The sequence below is a fragment of the Schistocerca serialis genome, chromosome 1 (genome assembly GCF_023864345.2).
Source record: "Schistocerca serialis cubense isolate TAMUIC-IGC-003099 chromosome 1, iqSchSeri2.2, whole genome shotgun sequence".
NCBI classification, from domain to species: domain Eukaryota; kingdom Metazoa; phylum Arthropoda; class Insecta; order Orthoptera; family Acrididae; genus Schistocerca; species Schistocerca serialis.
In genome coordinates, this window is record NC_064638.1 from 962,669,093 (window position 1) to 962,696,016 (window position 26,924).

Genomic DNA, 26,924 nt, shown 5'->3' on the forward strand with positions numbered 1-26,924 from the left:
ACACAAACATAAATGTTTCGGTAAGTCACCTCATCTTTGTTTTTATATATAGTTAGGTAATTTAGTTGTTACCAACCCTTTTATATGTACTGCTGCATAGTTGTCTGATACCTTATTACTTGTTTGGAGAACATCCTTTGCTAATGCTTGCTTTTGGAAGCTTTCAAGTAATATTCAGAATTCTGCAATGCTTTCACACATTTGCATTTGTTTTGCGTTTCCATATAATAAAATAAGCTATATTCCATCAGGTTGTTCTATTGGTCATTCTTTGTCTTTGAAAGTCTGTCAAAAAGTTTCAGTGGCTTCTCATCTGACTGTATATTTGGCTATTCCTTGGTCCATGTGCAATGAAATTACTTAATTGTCTCTATGAAATCCTCAACCCATGTCTTTTCTCACTCCCATTCGTTTGTCTACCTGCCCCTGAACATTAATAGAGAAGTGCTGCTTTCCAATGATTGTAGAGGCACTATCTTTTTGGAGGATTTGCACATTTAAAATCGATATAACACTGGTGTAGGTTATAACTTGCATTATAAGCTGGGTTTTTCACACCCTGTTTCAGATGTGTTTGGAATTTACATTTGAACACGAAATTCAATTTCCCAGGCAAACTGCAAACATTTGTCATCATCTTATTTACTTCATCTAATATCCGTCTGCTTCTCACATGTGTTTTGTTTCTAACGACATCAAAACTGACTATATGCTAAACTGCAACATCCCTTCTTCATTTTTTTTTTTAAATATCATAGCTGATCTTCATATACACCCTTCAGAATACTTACTGTAAATAAATATGAACAATTTTGTACACTACTTCCACATTTTCTTTGTTGAGTCCTTCCACCTTTTATCAAAATTCTGCTAAAGTTGACGGTAGTTCATGTGCAAAATGAAGATTGTTCAGGTAGACTCTATTGATGTTTAATCCATTTTCATATCCGTTTAGTAGTTTTAAATCTATTCCAAAGCTGCAAACTCTAGTTTTGGTAAAATAGTGGCACCTTCTTAGCTACTGCAGAAGGTTGTTGATTTGCTGTTTCTGAAAGTTTTCTTACTTCTGTGGTTAAAGTATATGTAGCTGAAACATCAGAAAGAAAATATCATGGAATGCAGCTAGTGTGTGCTGAGCATCCATGTGGTGAGCTGTTTGTTCTACATTTGGCATTGAGATTGCCCTCTGTGGAGTTAGGTTGAAACCATTTATGCAGGTGGACTGTTGGTTATATTATGTAGGGGTTTGAACCAAAAGTACTTCCTGCTTGTGTTCTATAGTGTAATAGTATTTCATATTACTTCACTTGCGAAGGTATTTATTTTTTGTCAGCAGTCTTCTGATTACTTTTACGCCCCCCCCCCCCCCCCCCCCATGAACCATGGACCTTGCCGTTGGTGGGGAGGCTTGTGTGCCTCAACGATACAGATAGCTGTACTGTAGGTTCAACCACAACGGAGGGGTATCTGTTGAGAGGCCAGACAAACGTGTGGTTCCTGAAGAGGGGCAGCAGCCTTTTCAGTAGTTGCAGGGGCAACAGTCTGGATGTTTGACTGACCTGGCCTTGTAACACTTTCAGTAGTTGCAGGGGCAACAGTCTGGATGATTGACTGACCTGGCCTTGTAACAGTAACCAAAACAGTCTTGCTGTGCTGGTACTGTGAATGGCTGAAAGCAAGGGGAAAGTACAGCTGTAATTTTTCCTGAGGGCATGCAGCTTTACTGTATGCCTAAATGATGATGGCGTCCTCTTGGGTAAAATATTCCGGAGGTAAAATAGTCCCCCATTCGGATCTCTGGGCGGGGGACTACTCAATAGGACGTTGTTATCAGGAGAAAGAAAACTGGCGTTCTATGGATCGGAGCGTGGAATGTCAGATCCTTTAATCGGGCAGGTAGGTTAGAAAATTTAAAAAGGGAAATGGGTAGGTTAAAGTTAGATATAGTGGGAATTAGTGAAGTTCGGTGGCAGGAGGAACAAGACTTTTGGTCAGGTGAATACAGGGTTATAAATACAAAATCAAATAGGGGTAATGCAGGAGTAGGTTTAATAATGAATAAAAAAAATAGGAGTGCGGGTAAGCTACTACAAACAGCATAGTGAACACATTATTGTGGCCAAGATAGACACGAAGCCCACCCCTACTACAGTAGTACAAGTTTTATGCCAACTAGCTCTGCAGATGATGAAGAAATTGATGAAATGTATGATGAGATAAAAGAAATTATTCAGGTTGTGAAGGGAGATGAAAATTTAATAGTCATGGGTGACTGGAATTTGACAGTAGGAAAAGGAAGAGAAGGAAATGTAGTAGGTGAATATGGATTGGAGCTAAGAAATGAAAGAGGAAGCCGCCTGGTAGAATTTTGCACAGAGCATAACTTAATCATAGCTAACACTTGGTTCAAGAATCATGAAAGAAGGTTGTATACATGGAAGAACCGTGGAGATACTAGAAGGTATCAGATAAATTATATAAAGGTAAGACAGAGATTTAGGAACCGGGTTTTAAATTGTTAGATATTTCCAGGGGCAGATGTGGACTCTGACCACAATCTATTGGTTATGAACTGTAGATTAAAACTGAAGAAACTGCAAAAAGGTGGGAATTTAAGGAGATGGGACCTGGATAAACCGACTAAACCAGAGGTTGTACAGAGTTTCAGGGAGAGCATAAGGGAACAATTGACAGGAATGGGGGAAAGAAATACAGTAGAAGAAGAATGGGTAGCTTTGAGGAATGAAGTAGTGAAGGCAGCAGAGGATCAAGTAGGTAAAAAGATGAGGGCTAGTAGAAATCCTTGGGTAACAGAAGAGATACTGAATTTAATTGATGAAAGGAGAAAGTACAAAAACGCAGTAAGTGAAGCAGGCAAAAAGGAATACAAACATCTCAAAAATGAGATCGACAGGAAGTGCAAAATGGCTAAGCAGGGAGGGCTAGAGGACAAATGTAAGGATCTAGAGGCTTATCTCGTGAGGGGTAAGATAGATACTGCCTACAGGAAAATTAAAGAGACCTTTGGAGATAAGAGAACCACTTATATGAACATCAAGAGCTCAGATGGAAACCCAGTTCTAAGCAAAGAAGGGTAAGCAGAAAGGTGGAAGGAGTATATAGAGGGTCTATACAAGGGCGATGTTCTTGAGGACAATATTATGGAAATGGAAGAAGAGGTAGATGAAGATGAAATGGGAGATATGATACTGCGTGAAGAGTTTGACAGAGCACTGAAAGACCTGAGTCGAAACAAGGTCCCGGGAGTAGACAACATTCCATTATGACTACTGACAACCTTGGGAGAGCCAGTCCTGACAAAACTCTACCATCTGGTGAGCAAGATGTATGAGACAGGCGAAATTCCCTCAGACTTCAAGAGTAATATAATATAATAATTCCAATCCCAAAGAAAGCAGGTGTTGACAGATGTGAAAATTACCGAACTATCAGTTTAATAAGTCACAGCTGCAAAATACTAACACAAATTCTTTACAGACGAATGGAAAAACTGGTAGAAGCCGACCTCGGGGAAGATCAGTTTGGATTCCATAGAAATGTTGGAACACGTGAGGCAATACTGAGCCTACGACTTACTTTAGAAGAAAGATTAGGGAAAGGCAAACCTATGTTTCTAGCATTTGTAGATTTAGAGAAAGCTTTTGACAATGTTGACTGTAATACTCTCTTTCAAATTCTGAAGTTGGCAGGGGTAAAATACAGGGAGCAAAATGCTATTTACAATTTGTACAGAAAGCAGATGGCAGTTATAAGAGTCAAGGGGCATGAAAGGGAAGCAGTGGTTGGGAAGGGAGTGAGACAGGGTTGTAGCCTCTCCCCGATGCTATTCAACCTGTATATTGAGCAAGCAGTAAAGGAAACAAAAGAAAAGAGCATTTCTGAAGAAGAGAAATTTGTTAACATCAAGTATAGATTTAAGTGTCAGGAAGTCGTTTCTGAAAGTATTTGTATGGAGTGTAGCCATGTATGGAAGTGAAACATGGAAGATACATAGTTTAGACAAGAAGAGAATAGAAGCTTTCGAAATGTGGTGCTACAGAAGAATGCTGATGATTAGGTGGGTGGATCACATAACTAATGAGGAGGTATTGAATAGAAATGGGGAGAAGAGGAGTTTGTGGCACAACTTGACCAGAAGAAGGGATCGGTTGGTAGGACATGTTCTGAGGCATCAAGGGATCACCAATTTAGTACTGGAGGGCAACGAGGAGGGTAAAAATCGTAGAGGGAGACCAAGAGGTGAATACACTAAGCAGATTCAGAAGGATGTAGGCTGCAGTAGGTACTGGGAGATGATGAAGCTTGCACAGGATAGAGTAGCATGGAGAGCTGCATCAAACCAGTCTCAGGTCTGAAGACCACAACAACAACAACAAAAACAACCAAGAAATCCTCTCTTGTGTTAACATTTTCATGTCAGAGTAACAGTTGCACCCTACATACTCCATTACTTGTATGTATTCCAATCTCTGTCTTCCACAATAGTTTTTACCCTCTACAGCTCCCTCTAGTACCATTGAAGTTATCCCCTGATGCCTTAACATATGTCCTGTCATTTTTGTCAGTAGTTTTCATATGTTCTTTCCCTAACCGATTCTGTGAAGAACCTCCTCATTCCTTACCTTATAAGTCCACCTAATTTTAAATGTTCTTTTGTAGCACCACATCTCAAAAACTCCAATTCTCTTCTGTTCTGGTTTTCCCACAGACCATGTCTCACTACTGTAAAATGCTGTGTATCCTCAGAAATTTCTTCCTCAATTTAAGACGTGTTTGATACTAGTGGACTTCTCTTGGCAGGTATGCCTTTTTGCCAATGCTAGTGTGCTTTTTATGTCCTCCTCACTCTGTCTGTCATAGGGTACTTAGCTGTCTAGGTAACAGAATCCCTTAACTTCATCTACTTCGTGGTCTCCAATTATAATGTTAAGTTTCTCGCTATTCTCATTTCTTCCATTTCTCATTACGTTCATCTTTCTTTGAGTTGCTCTCAATCTGTATTCTGTACTCATTAGACTGTTCATTCTATGCAACGCATCCTGCAGTCCTCCTTCACTCTTTCACTAAGGATAGCAATATCATAAGCGAACCTTATCATTGATATCCTATCAGTATGAATTGTAATCCCACTCTTTGAATCTTTCTTTTATTTCCTTCATTACTTCTTCGATGTATAACGTGAACAGTAGGGGTGAAAGACTGTATCCCTGTCTTACACCCTTTTTAATGGTAGCACTTCGTTCTTGGTCTTCCAGCTTTATTGCTCCCTCTTGTTTCTTGTACACATTGTATATTACCCACCGTTCCATATGGCTTACAACTATTTTTCTCAGAATTTCAAACATGTTGCACCATTTTACATTGTTGAATACATTTTTTCGGGTCGACAAATTGTATGAACATACCATGTTTTTTCTTCAGTCTTGCTTCCATTATCAACTGCAACATCTGAACTGCCTCTCTAGTGCCTTTACCTTTCTTAAAGCCAAAGTGATAGTCTTCTAACAGATCCTCAATTTTCTTTTCCATTCTTCTGTACATTATTCTTGTCAGCAACTTGGATGCTGTTTTTCAAAAAGCCTGATGGTATTACGCCAGCTTCGTACATTCTACAGACAAATGAAAATAGTCGTTTTGTTGCCACTTTCCCCAATGATTTTTAGAAATTCTATCCCTTCTGCCTGTTAGTTACCATAAACATAAGTGTTGGTTATTTCTGGCTGTACATACTGCCATTGATTTTCATTTCCAAGAAATTGTTATGAATGAACTTTTTTGAAACTTGACGTGTGCAGTAAAACTGCTAATTTTTAGTCGAATATTTAAGCATGAATGCACTTTGACTGAAATCAATGAAAGTGATACTCCAGTATTTCCTTGTCTGTGGGATATTTGGACTTAGATTCATCCTTATTCAAGCTTAATTTCAACACAGATAGAATTAATTGCTATAGATGAAGAAAGATGTGAGTAGCTATTGGGTATGTTTAAAATTACTGGGACTTTTGAGGTCGTGATTACAACATTTAATCCCCAGTAGACATGCATGTGCAGTGCATCACCATGTTTAGGAATATGAGAAAGGTTGAATTACTAGTGTGTGGGACATGGGAGCATAAATATTATTATTCCATAAAATAATTTTTTATTATGAAATAGAGAAGTAAAGATTTCAACACCCAAGATTTCTAATTATAATTTTATTTATGATGATCAGCTTTGGCAACTCTAAGTTGCCATCATTGGATCTTGCATTGATCCATCAATGACGAAGTTTTTACTTCTGTATTTTGTGCTACTTTAGTTTTCCCTCACACTTGAGTGCTGTCAAGTGTATAAAATATTTATTAACTTACAAGTTATTGGACATAGTAATATTAGTATCAAAAATTAACATATAGAAGTATACTGGTAACACAGAAATTACACCTTGTACTGTGTGTAGGGTTTCTCATATTGTATGATTGAAAGGTTGACTCTTTGGATACAGGTTGATGTCAATTAAGAATGTAGTACTTATGTGCTTCATAATTTTTAGTCTTAACTGACAACCTTTGCAGCTTCCTTTGACGTGGCAGTAGAGTCATGCCAACATATGTGTGTCCATTGATAACACTGAACATAAGTTTCTTTCTTTCTCTTTTCTTCCTTTCTTCCTTTCTTTTTCATATTTTTACCTTTTTTTCTTTTCCCCCTTTCTTCTGATGAAAATTCTTTAGACTTGGAGTAGTAGTTTAGTAACATTTTTGAAATTTATAATAATATACTAAATGATAAAAGTAATATGGATGTCGTTCTAAGAAACCTCTTTCAAACATTTAATTGTGAATTGCAGACTCATCATGTAAACGAAGACACAAGTAAGTATTGTTTTGATCTTGGTACATTGTTCCATCTCGTCCCCTTCATTTCTCATTCTATTGCAATATTAGTTCGAATCATTTGCCATATATTTCTCCATATCTGTCGTACTCTATTTCTTTTGTTAATTCTGTTTCAGTGTACACTTTTGTATTCTTCCAGGGTAGAGTTTGCATGTTCTGTTATATAAATTGCAGAGTGACTCAAGATTCACATTGCTGTGGTCTTCTTTATTTTCAAATGTTCATTTCTTTGGAAGCAATAAATCCAGTATCTTATTGCATTGCATGATGTTTTATCTAACTTTGTCAGAATTTTGCCTTATTTTTAGTGTGATGCAGGTGGCAGTTCCACAAGTAAGTCTGTGGATCAATGCATCTACATAACTGCACTGTCCGCAAATATTAGTGTGTCTTATATTCATATTCTGCAGTTTTTTGTTGGAGCCGTTTTGTCACATAGCCTTAGGTACCAGTTAGATCAGATGAAAATTGACAAATTTTTATTGTGACACAATGTTCCATCCTATCTGTAGTTTTTCTTTTCAGGTTTCTTTTCAGATATGTTCCATTCTGGATTGTGTGGTGAGGCAGATACATTTTAGTCTTAGATAACTGTCCGTCGCCTACCACCATAGGAAAGTGTCATTGTTTGAGATGATTTATTCCCGTGTGTGATTATAATAATATATTCCCTGGGAGTCTGAAACTATGTGCTTTCTTCACTCTTACTAAACAGTCCAGTGTTTGTGTGCTGATGCTGTCTGCAGATTTGTTTCAAAGCACTGTTGTTTAGTAATGTTCAACATTTTGCTATCACACTTATTAACTCAGGCCTGCCTTTCTCCCTTTGGCAATGTGAGGGCATTGAACTTGATTTTAAAAATTTGATTTCTGTGTAATAACCAGCTGATAGCTTTGGATATTCATCACTATTGTGTTCAGTACTGGGCACATTTGTGCAAGGTAATTAATATGACCTGTTATTTTATGTGTATAGCTCTAATTTTTTATGTAAGGTTGAAGGTTGTGTTGCCCACATTTTGGCATGTGTTGTCTGGTGCACACACTATACCTCAGACAGCAGAGACTTGCATGCTGTAGAGCCAGAGCCAACTAGTCCATTGAATGATCTTATGTGGTGTTTAGTGATGAGTTTTGCTTTTGTTTTTGGCGACCAGGTTGGCATCGATGTGTCCATAGATAATGCTGCGAAAGGTTACAGGAAATAGTGAGTCTCGTGACTGATGCCTTGCTGTGGTTATGCTTTGGTCTCCCTCCTGTACAGTCCTCCCCCCCCCCCCCCCCCCCCGGCCCCCAGCCCTCTCCCCATCCCCCTCCATCCCCTCCTCCTCCCAGCCCACTGTTCCCTCCATTGCCATGCCATATTGATAGTTCCTTAATGTCTCGGGATATGTTCCACTTTCAACCCCAATCCCTTCTTTTGGTCAATTATGGTTTGTAAGTAAATGTATCTGTACAACTGTGACATCAACTTTGCCTTCAAATAAACCTTATGCTGACCAAGATTTTTTATTTTGTAAATATTTTGAAACTATTTATTTATCTCATACATTTTAGTTTTCTCATGGAAAGGCAGTTAGTGCTTATAATGAAGGTAATTTTCTGAAAAATTTGCATGTGCATGTGCTAGGATTTGTGTAATTGTTACCATTGTTGTCTGATTTTTCAGAGTTGCTGTCCAAAACGAGCGCTATGAAGACTGGACAAATACATTGGTCCAGTTGCGACGTCTTTTTACTGATTATCAAAAAATAGTTCTAGAGTATCACAAAAGACCTGGTGAACACGTTCCAAAGGCTGTGAATTCTACAGCTGCTCAAGGAAATTTTCTGGAAGTGTTAAACATGTCTCTCAATGGTAATATTGGTGTTTGCTGTTAAATCCATGCTGCCTGTGATATATTTTTGTGAAATTTTCTTACTATAGCGAGTGATGTAATCATTGTTTCAGTGTTTGAAAAGCATTACTTGGATCGCAGTTTTGATCGAACTGGTCAATTGTCGGTAGTAATTACACCAGGGGTCGGTGTTTTTGAAGTTGACCGAGAACTTACTAATGTTACTAAACAACGAATTATTGATAACGGTGTGGGTAGTGACTTAGTTTGTGTTGGTGAACAGCCACTACATGCAGTACCTCTGCTGAAGGTAAGTACTAGTCTCCTACTTTTGATCTTTTTATATTCACTTTCATGTTGCTGTTCTTATCCCCTCCCATCATTCATATTCAGCTTCTCGTTTCTCTCCATATATCTGTCATATAAATAAATTAATTTGCTCCCTTTGCCTTTCTGTACCACACTCATTTTCTATTATGTTTCAGGTCTTTTTCTGTTTTCATGCTGTTCCTTGTTATTTCTGTACTCGTGTTGGGCAGTTTTGCTTGCTTTGTGTTGGGTGACAGTTCTTAATGTTCTGTTGTTCCATCAACAGATATTTGGGTATTGTTCTTGAACTGTCATCTCACTGTTCCAGTCTGGACCAATAGAGATAACAATATGTAATGCACTAGAAAGTTACAATAGAAAGATTAAAAATGTTGGTTAGGATATAGTGGACTGAAATAACAAAAATGCCTTTACTTATGTACTGTTGCAATTGTTGTCTTTCTTTAGCTGTTGAATAAAAGGAAATGATTTGTAAAAAAGTCACTGAATTAGCTGGGATTGCAAAGGAAACAGATTGTGAGGGACAAGAGAGATGGAAGGAGAGGATGGAGGAGAGACGTTGAGGAAAAGGATGAAGGGAGAGGGGGAGGGGGGAGTTGAACATGGAAAACTGTTTTGAGAACATTATGCTGCGTTGCATAACAAGTCGAGAATTTGTGTTATGTTTTTCCTCCTTGCCATTCATGTACAAAGTAAAGAAGGTGGTTAATAATTTAATGGGACACTGAAAGAAAAAAAAAAAAAAAAAGATAGAAATAAAAATAAAAATAAAAATTGCACCCATCGTACAGACACTGATGCAATACTGACAAACCCTTGTTCTTATTTGCATCAACCGACATGTGAAAGATACAGGGTCTCTATAAAAAGCATCGGGAACAAGTTTTTACTGACATGACTGGATGTCATAGCATGCTCGCACTGCACATGTCCATTGGGAACGGGTGTGGGGTGACCATCAACATGCACCAAATGCCAGTCGTCAGCGAGCATTCATTCAAGCAAGATCGCATTTTTAGTAGAATCCTGTGGAGTGACATTATGCAAGTCAAAATGCAGCAAACAATTGAACAGTGGTACGCCATCAAATGTTGCGTTGGACTGGGGAAGTTTGGTATGGAGACGTTGGCCGTGATTTGCCAAGTTTTCAAGGATGAAAGCATGCCTCAATCTGCAGTTTTTAAGTGGCCAAAGCTCTTCAAAGTTGGCCGAGAGAGTGTGGAGCATGGACCCCTTGCTGACAGCCATTGACATCAAGAACCAATGACAACATGTGGCATGTGTGTGAAGTGCTGAATTCAGACCATCAATTAAATATGTACATGGTCACTGATCCAAATGGCATTTATAAGATGACACTGCACACCATTATCACTGAAAATTTGTTGATACAAAAGAACTGTGATAAACTCATCTTGATGGCCCTGATGGATGACCAAAAGCAGAGGTGAGTCCTTGCTTGTGAAGACCTTCATCAACATGGCGAACAAGACATCAGCTTTTCAGACACTGTAATCATGGGAGATGGAACTTGGATATTCGATACAACTCAGAAACAAGGTGGTAAAGTTCTGAAAGGCACACTGCATCACACATTATCACATGGACAAAGTGGCTGATAGCTCAAGAAGAAGTCGGTGTGCATTTTCTGTTAACAATGCAATTGTGTTGCTCACTTATGCCAATTGATACTAATGGATACTCTGAGTGTGGATGATGATGATGATTTGTTGCAAACTGTTGCATTTTCTGTTAACAATGCAATTGTGTTGCTCACTTATGCCAATTGATACTAATGGATACTCTGAGTGTGGATGATGATGATGATTTGTTGCAAACTGTTGCAGAGAACTGAAGAACAAGTGCCAGGTCTATCAGCAGTGCATTAGAAATGTCAGAAAACTCTATTGTGTGATTGTTGCAAAAAACTATTTTCATATCTGTTTCAAACTGAACGTGCAAGGGTTGTTGCAGGGAGACAGTTTAAACGTGGATACCTAGCTGAATGTCCTGCATAGTTTGCAACACCCAAGGGGTTCACCTTTGATCTTGATGGTGCAAACCTTTGTGATCTTTGTGGTGTGCCATTTTTCATTCAGTGTTCATGGTGCAAATTAATAGTTTCAATTTGAGCATTTCTTGAATGTTGACAATGTCCATTTTGTGAAGTGTAATACATACATCCCATAGAAGGCTGATCTCTGCACCTCCTGGACACTCATTTTCTGTTGCTCTATTCATGTACATGGTGAGGCATCAGCAGCTGATATTTTTCCTGTCTTAAATGTTAATACAACACTTTCAAATGAGCCGTAGCAAAGATTGATCTTGCAAGCTTGCACTCAAGGGGTTCCTTGTTAATGCGTATGGGCTCTATGAGCTTCTACAGCCAAGTGTCAAGATTTGGAGGAACACTTGCTATTGGAGTATATTTATCACCACACGTATGGGTAGTCCTCTAGCTGCTTTGCCCGTTATAGGCACCATAGAAAGAAACCTTAAAATGTTCATTCTTTGCTAGTGGTTATCCTCCAAGTCTGGATCTTTCAGAGATGGTGGTACTTGAAAAATAGGCACTAATCTGGATGTCAGCTGGAGTGATCCTGATGATTTATTACAAAACAGTCACTTGTGCACACTGAAACAGCATCCAGAAAAGGGAATGTTAGACCACACCCCAAATGCCACTTATACTGCCTGCTCATCCCCCCATCCTGCACCCTGTCCCTCTAGTCCTCTGTTCATTTAAGAAGCAAGCCTGTCTCTGTGGAATGACAAGCACTGAGTGATAGAACAGACAACACTTTGAATGTAACAAAAGGTAGTAGTGTATTGGCAATTTGCAAGCATTTAAGTTGTGACTACTGCAAGAGACTCTTGCAGCCTTCGCTTGCTACAAAAAAGAAGGGCATCAAATAGAAAAGTGTGACACTCACAGGCTTAATAGGAATGCTCATTGTGGATAAAGGTTAAACACCACCACAGTGGAGTCTTGCTATCAGCATGTTAATCAGCCTTGGTTGTTAGATACAAGAAATACAGAACATTGTTTATAAACATAGATCTACCAGTGGAATCATCTTAATAAGTTTTTAAGGTCTTAACAATATTTACCACAGATAAAATACCCTGTAACAACTTCTAAGTGACCTTCTTGCAACTATTTCCAAGTTGTTGAACTAATATTGCTCTAATTGTTCTTTTTACTACTTTCACACAACTTGTCACAAAGCTTTGTCAAAACAATGTCATTCAGGCACATTGCGAGTGTAAATTTATTTGTAATTGAACTGGACGGTATACTTGTAATATACACGTTAAAAATTCAATTTACTGCTCTCCATTTGCTTTTATTTGGGGGTAAGGTGACTGTGAGACTAGCCAACCAAAATGAGTTATGAGTTTCCTTTCAACCAAACAAAGATGGCTCTTGCGGTCAGTCTATGAACATTGCTGATATTCCAAGATCTCTGTTTTGATGAAAAACTGTGTAGTAGCCATGCTCCAGAAAGCCAAAAACTGACTTCAGTGTACTGTGTATTTAGAGCTGTTAATGGTCAGTAGGTGCATGTTGTAACTACCTGTCTGCAAAAGTTGATGGCAAGTGTAATTGAACTTCAAGAAACATCTATACATGAAGTGAATAGCGAAAGAAGGCCCTCAGTGTAGACTGTGTTGTGGGGTATGAAATCACATCAAACGTAATTTTACAATGTAATGCACTGGATGCCAAAAGGCACAGACATTTGGGTTACTAATTCCTCAAGAGATTATGTCTAACAGAGACCTAGTAAAGGGACTCCTACAACTCATCTAGGGTACTGACTGGCTTTAATAGAATGACATGGAGAGATACAGCACAATAAACTTAGTTTTGGTGTGGACAACAGGAGGCTAAGACCTTTATTGCATCAAATCAAATCAAAAGCTTTAATTAATACAAAGAACCACTCATATTTTGTAGACATGTTCTCTCTGCAGAAAATTAACATTGAGCTTTGAGGTGCTTGTGAGGATTCAAACATGTGAAATTCTGAGAAACTGCGTAGTAAGTTTTAAGTCCCCCTTCGGTTGGTTAAATGTCCATGGACATAATTCACTTAGTCCTAGCCTTAATCTGTATCTAGCTGCATATTCTGTGAACCAATGAGAAATGCATGCAGATGGCATTTTTTCCTATTCCAGTCACATATTGAGCTTGAGAAGAATGACTATTTAAATAATAATTAGTATGATGTCTTCGCAGACGTTGTGGGAGTGATACTTAGGGATCTGAAGTACTTATTGTAGCTTCTTCACTTAATATAGATTTTTTTGTTTTTGTAAGTTAGCTATCATGTGTTAACTGGCATATATCTTTAAGTATCCATCATGAGTTTAAAAAAAACTGTGACAACTCACGTCGCGTATCTTTGTATACATTCAGTGTTCCCTGTTAGTCATATTTGTTTTGGTTCCACCCACTTGGTCAGTATTCTAAGATAGCGCATACAAGTTTTATTTTATTTTATTTATTTATTTATTTATTTTTTTTTTAACAGTCTTCTTTGCAGAATTGATTCATTTTCCCATTATCCTTCCAGTGAGCCAAAGTCTGAGAGTAGCTTTACCTATGACTGAGACTACTTGATCATTCCATTTAATCCAAACATATTACAAAAATGATTGTACATATATATGTATGTACACTAACATGACAAAAGTCATGAGACAGTAATATGCACATATCATATAATAGTAGTATTTCATACACATTATATAAAAGTGAAATGCATTGGCAGAGCTTCATTTGTACTCTGGTGATTCACGTGAAAAGGTTTCTGACTTGATTATGTCCGCATGGCGAGAAATAACAGAATCTGAATGCGGAATGGTAGTTGGACCTAGACGCAAGGGACATTCCATTTAGGAAATTGTTAGAGAATTCAACGAGTTTTCTGTTAGGACAGTGTGGAGAAATTTGATGCTAATGGACTACTGGCAGCAGACAGCCAACATGAGTGCCTTTGATAACAGCGTGACATTGCCTGCAGCACCTCTCCTGGCCATGTGACCATATCAGTTGGGCTCTAGATGATTGGAAAACTGTAGTGTGGTCAAATGAACCCTGATTTCAGTTGGTAAGACCTGATGGTAGGGTTCAGGTGTGGCGCAGACCCCTTGTAGCGATGGACCGAAGTTGTCAACAAGGCACTGTGCAAACTGGTGGTGGCTGCATAATGGTGTGGGCTGTTTTTATGTGGAATGGATTGGGTCCACTGGTCCAATTGAACCGATCGTTGATCGGAAATGGTCAAGTTCCGCTACTTAGAGGTATGCAGCCCTTCAACAATGCAATTTTTATGGGTGGCATTGTGCTATTTTTTACTGATGACATTATGCTATGTTACTGGGCCACAATTGGTGGTGATTGGTTTGAAGAATATTCTGAATACTTCAAGCTCATTATTTGGCTGCTCAGATTGCCCGACATGAATCCCATTGAACATGTTCAGAATGTAATTGAGACGTCAGTTCATGCACAAAATCCTGCTCTGGCAACACTTTCGCAATTATGAATGGCTGTAGAGCCAGCATGACTCAGTATTTCTGCAGGGGACTTACAACAAATTCTTGAGTCTATGCCACATCAAGTTGATCCACTGTGTTGTGTGTGTGTGTGTGTGTGTGTGTGTGTGTGTGTGTGTGTGTGTTAACTACTAGCCCTGAAAAAGTGGCATAGCTCATGGTGTGTAAATAGCCAGACTATATTCAGCCAGTATTGGAGAATGAGCAAGAAAATTTTAACATAATTTCAAACCTTAAGTAACTTTTTATTGCTGACAGCTCTCACAAAATGATGAACGGAAGAAAAGTTTATAACCTACTGTAGTTTTTCTGTTCATGCAATAAAACTGGAGCAGCAGGCATGCCATCTTAATTTATTACTTCTGTACTAATAACTGTATTTGTGACACTTTTTTGCAGACAGCATCCACATATATCACTGAATGTACCAGCAAAATTAAACCATTGTTCAACACAGAGTACAGGGATATGATATCATAAATACTTAGACACGTGAAAAACTGCTGAATCATGCATGATATTTTATTACTTCTTTACTACTAACTCTATTCACAACACATTTTGCAGGCAGTATCGACATATACCCCTGGGTGTACCTGCAGAAGTATACCACTGTATGACCCAAACTTCTGGAAATACAGCTTGATAACATTGTGCTGCATGAAAACAAAGCTGCTTGTCGAATTTAATATAGATACAGTTGAACTATGTGTACAGACATGTGTGAAATATGTTACACACACATGAAATATGTGACACGTGTGTACGCTGGCAAATCCATGGCTAAAAAAATTCCTCGTAAAGCTCTGGATTGATTTTTACCAATTGTAGTACACATATTATGTACTATCTGGAAAGAAATCCTGTGGGGGTAAGCAGCAGCAACTTTATATTGGAATGGGTGTGATAAGATGAAGACAGAAGGGAGGCATAAGAGGTGGGCAGACAGAGGAGGGGGGGGGGGGGGGAAGGAGGAAATGGACACAGGTAGTGGGATGAGGAGATGGATTTAGAGAGGGGGTGGGTATGGACCAAGAGAGGGAGTAGGAGAGATGGACAAAGAGAGAGGGAAGGAGGAGATGGATTTAGAGGAGGGAGGAGCAGAAGGACAGAGAGAGGATGATGAGCAGACAGAAAGAGTGGGGGCAGGAGCAGGAGTAGATGGACAGAGAGAGGTGGAGGTGATGGATGGAAGGGGAGAAGAGGAGTTGGACTGAGAGAGGGGTAGGAGGAAATGGACAGACAAAAGGGAAGAGGAGGAAATGGACAGGGAAGAGGAGGAGGAGATGGACAGAGAGGAAAGAGGAGGAAATGGACAGAGAGAGGAGGGAGGAGGAGATGAACAGAGAGAAGGTGAGGAAGAGAGAGGAAAGAGGAGGAGATGGACAGAGAGAAGGTGAGGAGTAGATGGAAAGAGAGAAGGGTGAGAAGGAGATAGGCAAAGAGAGCAGGGAAGAGGGGATGGAATTAGAGGGGGAGGGAAGATGGGCAGAGGGAAGAAGCACTTGGACAGAGGGGTAGAAGTAGACAGACAAAGAGAGGGGGGGAATAGAAGATGGAGAGAGAGGGGCAGGAGGAGATGGACAGTGAGGGGGGGAGGAGGAGGTGGACAGAAAGAGGGGGTGGTGGAGGTGGACAGAGTAGGGCATTGGCAGGGAAGGAGGAAGTTGATAGAGGGAGGAGGCAGGAGTTGGGCTAATAGAAGATTGGAATAAATACATACCAGGCAATGCTGGGTATTCAGCTAGTCATTATATAAATGCTGCAAACACACCATTGCTTGCATTAATATCTGAGAGCCTGGGGACAAAGCAAGCAGTGGATCATAACAATAACTGCATCTTGTCTCATTCACTCAGTGGTTTACAGGTAAATCAGCAAATTTGTACAGTAAAATGGATGAGCCTTGAGATTATTTTCTTTCATGAAATGATGACAGAGAAAAGTGATGAACTCCTGTGTAATGAACTATTTTGGATTTGGTATAACACTATGGCACTGTGAGAATTAAGGAGACCTGTCAGAAACCAAATATTTTCCATTGTATCTCAGATTCATTATTTAGAAAGAAAGTAATGAGCTAGCGAAAGAATGATTTGCTGCAAGTGTACAGACACCCCCCCCCCCCCTTTTCCCTGTCCTCTCCATTCCAGTGACTTCTAAGCAATTTTTAAGCAATTTCTGATCTAACTCATCACATTTGGCATTGCTTCTCGTTTTGTCATTCTGTTAATACAGTTTTGGTGTTTTGTTTGTTTTGTTATCAGAAACTGCTGTGCCTTTTTCTGCATATGGCTATCGGGTAAATCGTTTTTCTTTCTGTTTCTTATTTTTTATCTGAGACATCCTTTTCGAACTCCTCTTATTATTCCATCTGTTAAATCTCTCTCTCTCTCTCTCTCTCTCTCTCTCTCTCTCTCTCTCTCTCTCTGTGTGTGTGTGTGTGTGTGTGTGTGTGTGTGTGTGTGTGTGTGTGTGTGTGTGTGTGTGTGTTTTGGGGAGGGGGGGAGAGAGAGAGAGGGGGGGAGGGGGGGGGAGGGTTGCAGATAATGAAAAAAGTAATGACTTGAAAACAGTGCAGAAAAATTATATTTTTTTCCAGTTTCACAATAAAGACACACTCTTCAGTGCAGGAGACGATTATAGCATGCCACATTGGATAAATCTGAGGTAAGTAAGTACAAATTTATATTTATTTTATACTTTCATTTATAGAGTAGTATTGACAATATTATTTTACTTTTCAGTATTACTTCGCTGTTTTGTAAGTACACTTTACAGTAAGTGACAGCAGATGAAAATAAAATGTAATTGGCTGCCACAGTTTTTTCACTTTCTGAAGAATTTCACAGAAAAATTTTAGCAATAACTGAATGCATATCAGAACTATTTACGAAGCCCTCTGCTTCATTTGTCATTATAACATGGGAGAAGTGTTGTCTCTACTTTGCTTCAACTTCATTGGGAAATACATTAAGAAATTGTTTGAACTGTATACTCACATCAAATATAGAGTGTCAAATTTTGTATTTGTTAGGCAACAGCATCTGGAAAACTAAATTGGACAGATTTTCGCTTGTGAAAGGCATAATCTGGTTTTGAGACACTATCTGCCATTGAAGCTTTAATCTGTCAGGAAGTTTCATTTCAGCATTCACTCCACACCATGTGAGAATGAAAGGTTAGTTCTAGACTGAAAGATGAAATCATATTGTGTGTAATTATCAAAACATAGTGATTATAGTTCTGCAAGAAAGTCTTTAGTATCAAATAAAGAATGGAGCAATTTGTAGCATTTTTGTTTCGCTTGTTGGTTTTTGGCTGCTGTTGGTTTATTTATCAGTCGTCATTTTTTATTTGTAGTTAACTGTTGCTCTTTGAGTTTACATATTGTTATTTTGTCATTTGGAGACAGTGAGTGGAGCTGTGGATGCTAGAAAATCGAGTGTCAGGTGGAGAAATTGGAACATTTCTGACTTATTCTTTTGTTCAATTTTAATAGAGGAGTGACAGCAGTAGAGGCAGCCAGAAATATTTGTGCGTGGGTGGGAATAATGCCAATGGACAGAACATGGCAAGAAAGTGGTTTTCTCGTTTTATGGAGGATTGTTTTGATATTAGTGACTCTTCATGTTTGGGAAGACCTTTGGGATTTGATAAAGATTATTTAAATGTGTTAATCCACAATGGTCCACATCAGTGTTACTGAGAACTGGCATATGTGATTAGCTACAATCATTCCTCTGTCATGTGATACTTGCATGCAGTGGGGAAGAAGTTTCAAAAATTAGGTGCATGGGTACCGCATACTTTAAGCCAATAATCACAAGACTCGGTGGATGGCCATATGTGCATCTATTCTTGCTCCTCACCAATTGGCTCATCCTGTATAGTTACTGGTGATCAGAAATGGTGTCTTAATGCTAACATAAGGAAAATAAAGGATTGGTTGAGCCCAAATAAAGCAGCAACTCCCTTTACAAAGACCTGCATACATTCACAAAAAATATTATGCATCTGGTGTACCAGCAACAGTGTGGTGTACTACGAATTGCTTATCTGAGGTGTAACCATCACTGCTCACATCTATTGTCAACAACTGAGACATTTTGCAGGTGCAATCCAAGAACAACTTCCAGGAATACTTCGATGAAGTCTGCCTGCATTCTGCTTATCCCCCTGCGGGTTCGGGGGTTAGAATAGGCCCGCGGTTTTCCTGCCTGTCGTAAGAGGCGACTAAAAGGAGTCTCCAACGTTTCGGCATTATGTGATGGTCCCCTCTCGGGTTTGACCTCCATCTTTCTAAATTTATCCGAAGAGCGAGCCAATTGGGGAAGGGCGCCTTACATGGTGCACTGTTTCCGTTGTGCAATTAGACCTTTAGCCGGATTTCTCGTCGTTGCAATGGTGTCCCGCTCGTTTTCGATCTCTTGGGCGAGGATACGTCCCTGTGTGCGATTACCACGCTGCACTCTGCAGTGTTTCTTTTAACTGCGACGACGACCTTGGACATTTTTGCACCTAAGATCCAGCACGGTAGCCAGTCCGTTGTGGTGGGGCCGCCATGTACCCTCTTGGTTGTAGCCCCCTGACAACACAGGGATCGCTCTACTGATGCCTGCGCCGTTAACTCCCCACGTATGCCAAGGAGTAGATGCCCATCTCCCTGGGGCATCGGGACTCCCGGCAACGGCCATCCTGCCAGGTGGCCTTTGCTGTGGCTGGGTGGCGCCCGTGGGGAGGGCACTTGGTCGGAGTAGGTGGCATCAGGGCGGATGACCCGCAATGAAGCGTGGTACATCATCTCTCGCTGGCGGCCAGCCGCCAGCAGTCTCTAAGCGTTCTCGGGCTCAATTTAATGCTCAGAAGTACGATCCGAAAACGTTCCCCTCCCTGGCCACGCCGTGGGAAGAGCGTAAGTCTCAGGATGGAGGTAACAGTTATTCGCCCCGATTCTTAGTTTGTACGAGAGCTGATGGGGAGTCTTTTCTCTCCACGAAGCCTCAGTTCTTCGTCGAGCATTTAGAGGACAAGTTTGGGGAGGTGGAGGGCTTGTCTAAAATGCGCTCTGGGTCAGTACTGATACAAACGGCATCCTCCGCCCAGTCACGCAGGTTGCTTGCTTGTGACAAGTTGGGGGATGTTAACGTTACTATTACACCACATAAGAGTTTAAATATGGTCCAGGGTGTTATTTTCCATAGGGACCTCCTTTTGCAGTCTGATGACGAGCTGCACGCCAACTTAGAACGTAGAGGTGTTCATTTCGTCCGGCGCGTTCATCGGGGTCCGAGGGACAATCAGGTTGCTACCGGTGCCTTCAACTTGGCCTTCGAGGGTGATACGTTACCGGAAAAGGTCAAGGTGATGGTCTACCGATGTGACGTCAAACCCTATATCCCTCCCCCGATGCGGTGCTTCAAGTGCTGGAAGTTCGGCCATATGTCTTCCCGCTGCACTTCCAGCCTCACATGTCGAGATTGCGGACGCCCATCTCATCCCGATACTCCATGTGCCCCGCCTCCCATCTGCGTCAACTGCGGGGAGCACCATTCACCTTGCTCGCCAGACTGCAAAGTCTTTCAGAAAGAGCGCAAAATTATGGAATATAAGACCCTGGACCGGCTGACCTATACTGAGGCCAAGAGGAAATATGACAGACTCCATCCTGTGAGAATGATATCTTCTTATGCAGCTGCTACTACACCTGTGCTAGCCCCATCAGTTTCGAGACTTCCAGCCAGCTCGATAAGCAGTAAGACTCCTCCTGCCCCCTTGACAGTGGGGGGCTCTACCCACCGGGTTGCTCCTGCGCCACCTACCTCAGGGGCAACACCATCCCCCCCATCAGGGACGTCCGTCCCTGCTTCTAAGCCGGAGAAGTGTCCCACTTCTTCGGCTTCTCACGCTCATAAGGGGTCCCTCGGGTCCCTCCCTTCCCAGGTTTCCACCAATAGGAAGGCTGACGACCGACAGTGGCGTAAGTGCCCGCAATCAGCTGGTCGACGGGCTTCACGATCCTCCTCAGTCCCGGAGACTGAATCGGTGAAGCCCTCCCAGCCCGTTAAACCCAAGGAGCAGCGTGAGAAATCAAAGAAGAAGAGCTCTAAGCCCAAGGAACTCGCGGTGGCAGCCACCCCACCGCCACCTTCCAGATCTGCGTCTGAGGACGAGGTGGAGATCCTGGCGTCCGCTGAGGACCTCGATCTCGCCGGTCCCTCAGACGCCATGGATAGCGCTAGCACGGGTGCTCAATCGGAGGCAGCAGGTGACCCAGCGGCGTAATCTGCCTTCCCAGTCCCGTCACGCCTTTGTCCGCCATGGACACTACCATCCTCCAGTGGAACTGCAGCGGTTTCTTCCACCATTTAGCTGAGCTCCGCCAACTTCTCAGCCTTCGCCCTTTCTTCTGCATTGCTCTCCAGGAAACTTGGTTTCCAGCAATGCGAACCCCCGCCTTCCGTGGCTATCGGGGTTATTACAAGAACCGAGCAGCTTATGAAAGGGTGTCTGGTGGCGTCTGCATATATGTCCTTCACACTCTGCACAGCGAGTCTGTCCCTCTCCAGACGCCTTTAGAGGCTGTCGCTGTACGCGTGTGGACGCCACAGGCTGTTACCGTCTGCAGTATTTACATTCCACCGGATGGTGATGTCTCGCAGCCTGTCCTGGCTGCACTGGTCGCCCAATTGCCGCCACCTTTCTTGCTATTGGGCGACTTCAATGCCCATAACCCTCTGTGGGGTGGGTCAGTGGCCACAGGTCGGGGCGCCATCGTTGAGCATTTATTGTCGCAGCTCGATCTCTCGCTGTTAAATGATGGTGCCTTCACACACTTCAGTGTGGCGCATGGCACCTACTCCGCCATTGACCTTTCCATCTGTAGCCATAGCCTCTTACCATCTGTCCAATGGAGTGTGCATGACGACCTGTGTGGTAGTGACCACTTTCCGCTCTTTTTGTCACTACCACAGCGTCACTCTTCTGGGCGCCCTAGCAGATGGGCTATGAATAAGGCTGACTGGGATATGTTCTCCTCCACTGCCGCTTTTGAGCCTCTCTCTACTGATGACATTGATGCGGTGGTTCAATCGGTCACCACCGGCATCATTACTGCTGCCGAATCTGCCATTCCCCGTTCTTCTGGGTCTCCTCGGCGGAAGGCTGTGCCTTGGTGGTCGCCTGAGATCGCTGAAGCGATTAAAGATCGCCGGCGGGCGCTCCAGCGCCACAAGCGACATCCCTCCTTAGCGCACCTTATCGCCTTCAAACGGCTGCGTGCGCGGGCCTGCCTCCTTATCCGCCACGGCAAGAAGGAGTGCTGGGACCGGTATGTGTCCACCATTGGCCTCCATGTCACTCCCTCGCAGGTCTGGGCCAAGATTCGACGCGTCTACGGCTATCGGACCCCTGCCAGCGTCCCTGCGCTCTCACTGAATGGAGTCGTGTGTACTGACTCCGACGTCATTGCAAATCGCTTGGCAGAGCATTTTGCTATGAGTTCCGCTTCTGCGAATTACCCCCAGGCCTTCCGCTCCATTAAAGAGCGGCTGGAACGTCGGAGCCTTTCGTTTCGCACCAACCACCCGGAATCTTACAATGCTCCATTCAGTGATTGGGAATTTCGCAGTGCCCTAACTGCTTGCCCTGATACCGCTCCTGGGCCAGATGGCATCCACTGTCAGATGCTGAAACACCTTTCAGTGGACTGCCAGCGGCACCTTCTCGATCTTTACAACCGTCTTTGGGTCGAGGGGGAGTTTCCGTCGCAATGGCGGGAAGGCATTGTCATCCCCGTTTTGAAACCTGGAAAGTCCCCTCTGGAGGTGGACAGCTACCGTCCCATTAGCCTCACCAACGTTCTTTGCAAGTTGCTTGAACGGATGGTGAGCCGGCGCTTGCATTGGGTACTGGAGTCTCGGGGCCTTCTGGCTGCGTCTCAGGGTGGGTTCCGTAGAGGCCGCTCCGCCACCGACAATCTGGTGAGCCTGGAGTCGGCCATCCGTACTGCTTTTGCCCGCCGTCAGCACCTGGTCGCTGTCTTTTTCGACATGCGGAAGGCATACGATACGACATGGCGTAATCACATTCTTTCAACGCTTCATGGATGGGGTCTTCGGGGTCCTCTGCCGATTTTTATCCGCAATTTTCTGTCGTGTCGTACCTTCCGCGTGCAAGTCGCGGCCTCGTATAGCTCCTCCCACGTCCAGGAGAACGGTGTGCCACAGGGCTCTGTTTTAAGTGTCTGTCTGTTTTTAATAGCCATTAACGGGCTTGCTGCGGCCGTGGGAAATTCTGTCTCCGCTTCCCTGTATGCCGACGACTTCTGCCTTTACTACAGCACTACTGGCATTGCAGCTGTTGAACGTCAGCTACAGGGCGCTTGCCGTAAGGCGCAGTCTTGGGCTGTAGCGCATGGGTTTCAGTTTTCGGCAGCCAAGACCCGCGTTATACATTTCTGCCGGCGCCGAACAGTCCATCCTGAGCCGCGGCTTTATCTTGCCGACGAACTCCTTGCTGTGGTGGAGACCCACAGGTTTTTGGGGGTGGTTTTCGATGCCCGGTTGACTTGGCTGCCTCATATCCGGCAGCTTAAACAGACGTGTTGGCGGCATCTAAACGCTCTGAGATGCTTGAGCCACACCCGCTGGGGCGCCGACCGCTCTACCCTGTTGCGGCTCTACCAGGCGTTAATCCAGTCCCGTCTGGATTATGGGAGCCTGGCTTATGGCTCAGCATCCCCATCTGCGTTACGGGTGCTGGACCCAATTCTCCACAGTGGGATACGCCTTGCCACTGGTGCTTTCCGCACCAGCCCTGTGGACAGCGTACTAGTGGAGGCAGGTGTACCTCCACTGCGGGTACGACGCCAACAATTACTGGCTGCTTATGCTGTCCATATTTCTAGTTTGCCCGGGCATCCAAATTACCGTGTCCTGTTCCCGCAGTCGGTCGTCCATCTGCCGGACCGTCGGCCCCGGTCGGGTTGTCCGATCGCCGTACGCGTCAAGGAGCTTCTCTGCGGGCTTGGGTTTTTCCCTGTTCCGCCTCCTTTCCAGGCGCCTCTGCGTACACCCCCGTGGTGTGTTCCTCGCCCTTGCCTTCGGCTCGACTTGGCACAGGGCTCGAAGGACTTGGTATCTCCAGAGGCCTTCCGCCGCCGCTTTTATTCCATCCTTGCCACGTATCAGGGCTCTGGAATTGTTTACACCAACGGTTCGATGGTTGCTGGTCGTGTTGGGTATGCGCTAACTCTAGGGGACGATTCCGAACAACGGTCCTTGGCGGCTGGCTGCAGCGTTTACACTGCTGAGCTAGTCGCCATCTTTTGGGCCCTAGAGTATATCCACTCCTGCTCAGGTGAGTCCTTCGTGATCTGTAGCGATTCCCTGAGCGGTTTACGAGCTCTCGACCAGTGTTTTCCTCGTTCTCGTCTGGTGCTGGCTATCCATGAGTCCCTGCATACTCTTGCGCGTTGCGGCCGCTCTGTGGTCCTTGTGTGGACCCCCGGTCATGTCGGTATCCCGGGCAATGAACATGTTGACCGCCTGGCGAAAGAGGCCACGTGTAAACCATCTCTGGATGTTGGCCTCCCAGAGACTGATTTGCGGGCAGTCCTCCGCCGAAAAGTTTTTGCGCTTTGGGACGCTGAATGGCGCGACCGGATTACACCCAATAAACTCCGTGCCATTAAGGAGACGACGACTGTGTGGCGGTCATCCCTGCGAGCCAACCGCAGGGACTCCGTCGTCCTTTGTCGGCTCCGCATTGGCCACTCCCGGCTAACACACAGTTATTTACTGCGCCGGGAGGACCCTCCTCTGTGTCGCTGTGGGGCAGCTTTGACAGTGGCCCACATTCTGTTGGCCTGCCCCCTTTTAGCTGTGGTCAGGCAGACATATGCGCTGCCTGATATGCTCCCTGCCCTTTTAACTGATGACCCTGCTATGGCTGGCTTAGTTTTACATTTTATTCGGGCAGGGGTTTTTTATCATTTAATTTGAGTGTTTGTTTTATTTTATTGTTTTGTGTTGATTCTGGTCTTTGGCCTACGGTTTTAAACTGAGTTTTTAATGTGTTCTCGGTGGTTGGCTTTTCCTTTTTATTTCTATGGTCGGCTAACCACCGTCACACTCTGTGTGGTTTTAGTTCGTTTTGTCTTGTCCTTGTCTCAGTTTCTCTTGTTCTGTATCGTCTGTGATCTCTTCTGTTCCTCGTTTTTATTCTCTGTGGGTGTTCTTTGTCTTTGGAAAAAGGGACCGATGACCATAGCAGTCTGGTCCCTTTACTCCCCCCCAAACCAACCAACCAACCATTCTGCTTAACTGCCAAAAAACACTGTATAGTAGTTGGGTTGGGAAGCAGTTTCACACCTACCTTATCCAGTCCTCAGATTTTCAGCTTTTTCACTTTCTGTCAAACAACTTCAAGGAGCTTCCTTTCCATATGAAAATGAACTGTTGATCTTGAGGATATCAAACTTTAATTGAGTACTATAATTAATAACTGAGCAGGAATATGGCTTTGACAGATGTCATTCTATCTATTTCGACAGGTTTTACAACAGGAACTACATGAGTCATTCACATTAATGTGACCACTGCCTAAGTTCAACTGAATCTGCAATAACCACTCACAGACAGCAGGTGGCAGCACTAGCAGTGGAAAGTGTACAAAACTTGCCAGAGGGAAGGGGGGGGGGGGGGGGGGGGAGCATGCGGGAAACCGTGTAGTCGTTGTCGTACTGCAGAAAAGGAAGTGATTTATCTGACATGCAAAAGGGCATGATTATTGGCTTTTGAGCCATGGATGGAAGCATTTCCAGAGGTGTGTATGGATGAATAGACATGCAACTGTTGAGCAACTGACCACCCAGATGAGCAAAGAGGCTAATAACTGTGCCTCCTCAACAACTGTTTAGCAAATTTTGCTGCATGTGTGCCTCTGTACCTGTGCTGAATGCTGTTCATTGGTGACAAAGGATGGAATTTGCAGGCTAGTACACAACTGGTCGTTGAATGCTTGGCAGTGGTGGCTTTTTCAAATGGATCACTTCCTACACTCCATCAGGTGTGAAACGCCTGAAAGCAAACACCCCGCAACAGTTGTCGGAAGGGACTAGCCCAGAGGAGGGAGTATTATGGTCTGTGGTTGTGGCATTCCCTGTGTGACACATCTCACAGCATTTGATGCTGCAAATGGTAATTACTGAATCTTTTTACAGGTGGTCACATTAATGTGACTGGACAGTGTATATAACTCACGTAATGCCAACCAGGGAGAGCAATGAGAAAATTATGTCACAATGGATGTGCATTTAAGTCACTATTCCCTCCATTTGTATGGTCTTTTTCCATCTAGGGTACCCTTACTAATTGGATAGTAGTTTGTTAATGTTCTCTATATTTGGTGTCACACATTGTTGGAGGATGGTCAGCCCTAACATTTCTATATTAATAACTTTGATAGATGATGATAAACAGACATTAAGAAATTTTTTAAGGTCAGGGATTAATCGCTCGACTGTACGTTAAGAAATTTTTACCAACAACAAGTTTGTCATTGTATGGACCATTACCAGTTTTGGTGTGGCACAGGACCATGATGATGGTCTATTCCAAGACTGAAACTGCCTTGTAATGAAGAATTTCTTGGGATATAGTTGAGGGATTAAACTGTGAACTTTAAAAATTTCTGTATTCATTACTCAAATTTCCTGCAAACATACTGTGTTGTTTAAATCTTGTGATAATCTTTACTCCTTATCAAAAATTTATCTCCATTATTGGTTAAAACAGTTATTTATATTAATTATATTGTTTATATTTGGGTTAAAATATAAATTTGTAAGACGAAATGTTAAAATTTATTTATAGCTGTTTTTATGAATCTGTGTAACTTAAATAATAAACTAGGATTAGATACCCAGGGTTTGGATTCTGTGACATTTCTTGTTGTTATTATACAGGTCTCATTGCTATGTGCCAGTGTGTCTAAGTTGCTCTTTATTTATTTCTTTTTGCAGTAGTGAACTATAATACATAACATCAGGGAAATATCATTATTATTTCAAAAGAGTAATAATGAAGTAGCAATATTGAATATCCATCCTTCTCTCTTTTCTTTCCTGTGTTTCTCTTGTTGCCTTACAAACCACACTGCATGCTCTGCTTACAAGCCACACTCAATGTCCATCCTTCTTTGTTTCCATTGTTTAATAATGAAGTAGGTACAATGAGTGAGTTATGCTTATTGTTATCATCATCATCAAAGTTTGTCTGTAA

At 42.6% G+C, this 26,924-nt stretch overlaps 1 protein-coding gene across 1 annotated transcript in view; it reads left to right on the forward strand.

Annotated features, from left to right (window-relative positions):
* LOC126452593 (GATOR complex protein Iml1) overlaps positions 1-26,924 on the forward strand; it is a 572,541-nt gene that overhangs the window by 57,570 nt on the left and 488,047 nt on the right. Inside the window, exons 7-9 of the mRNA XM_050091115.1 lie at positions 8,575-8,762; positions 8,856-9,052; positions 17,243-17,310. Of these exons, the coding sequence (XP_049947072.1) occupies positions 8,575-8,762; positions 8,856-9,052; positions 17,243-17,310 (453 nt within the window). The remainder of the gene's footprint in view (positions 1-8,574; positions 8,763-8,855; positions 9,053-17,242; positions 17,311-26,924) is intronic.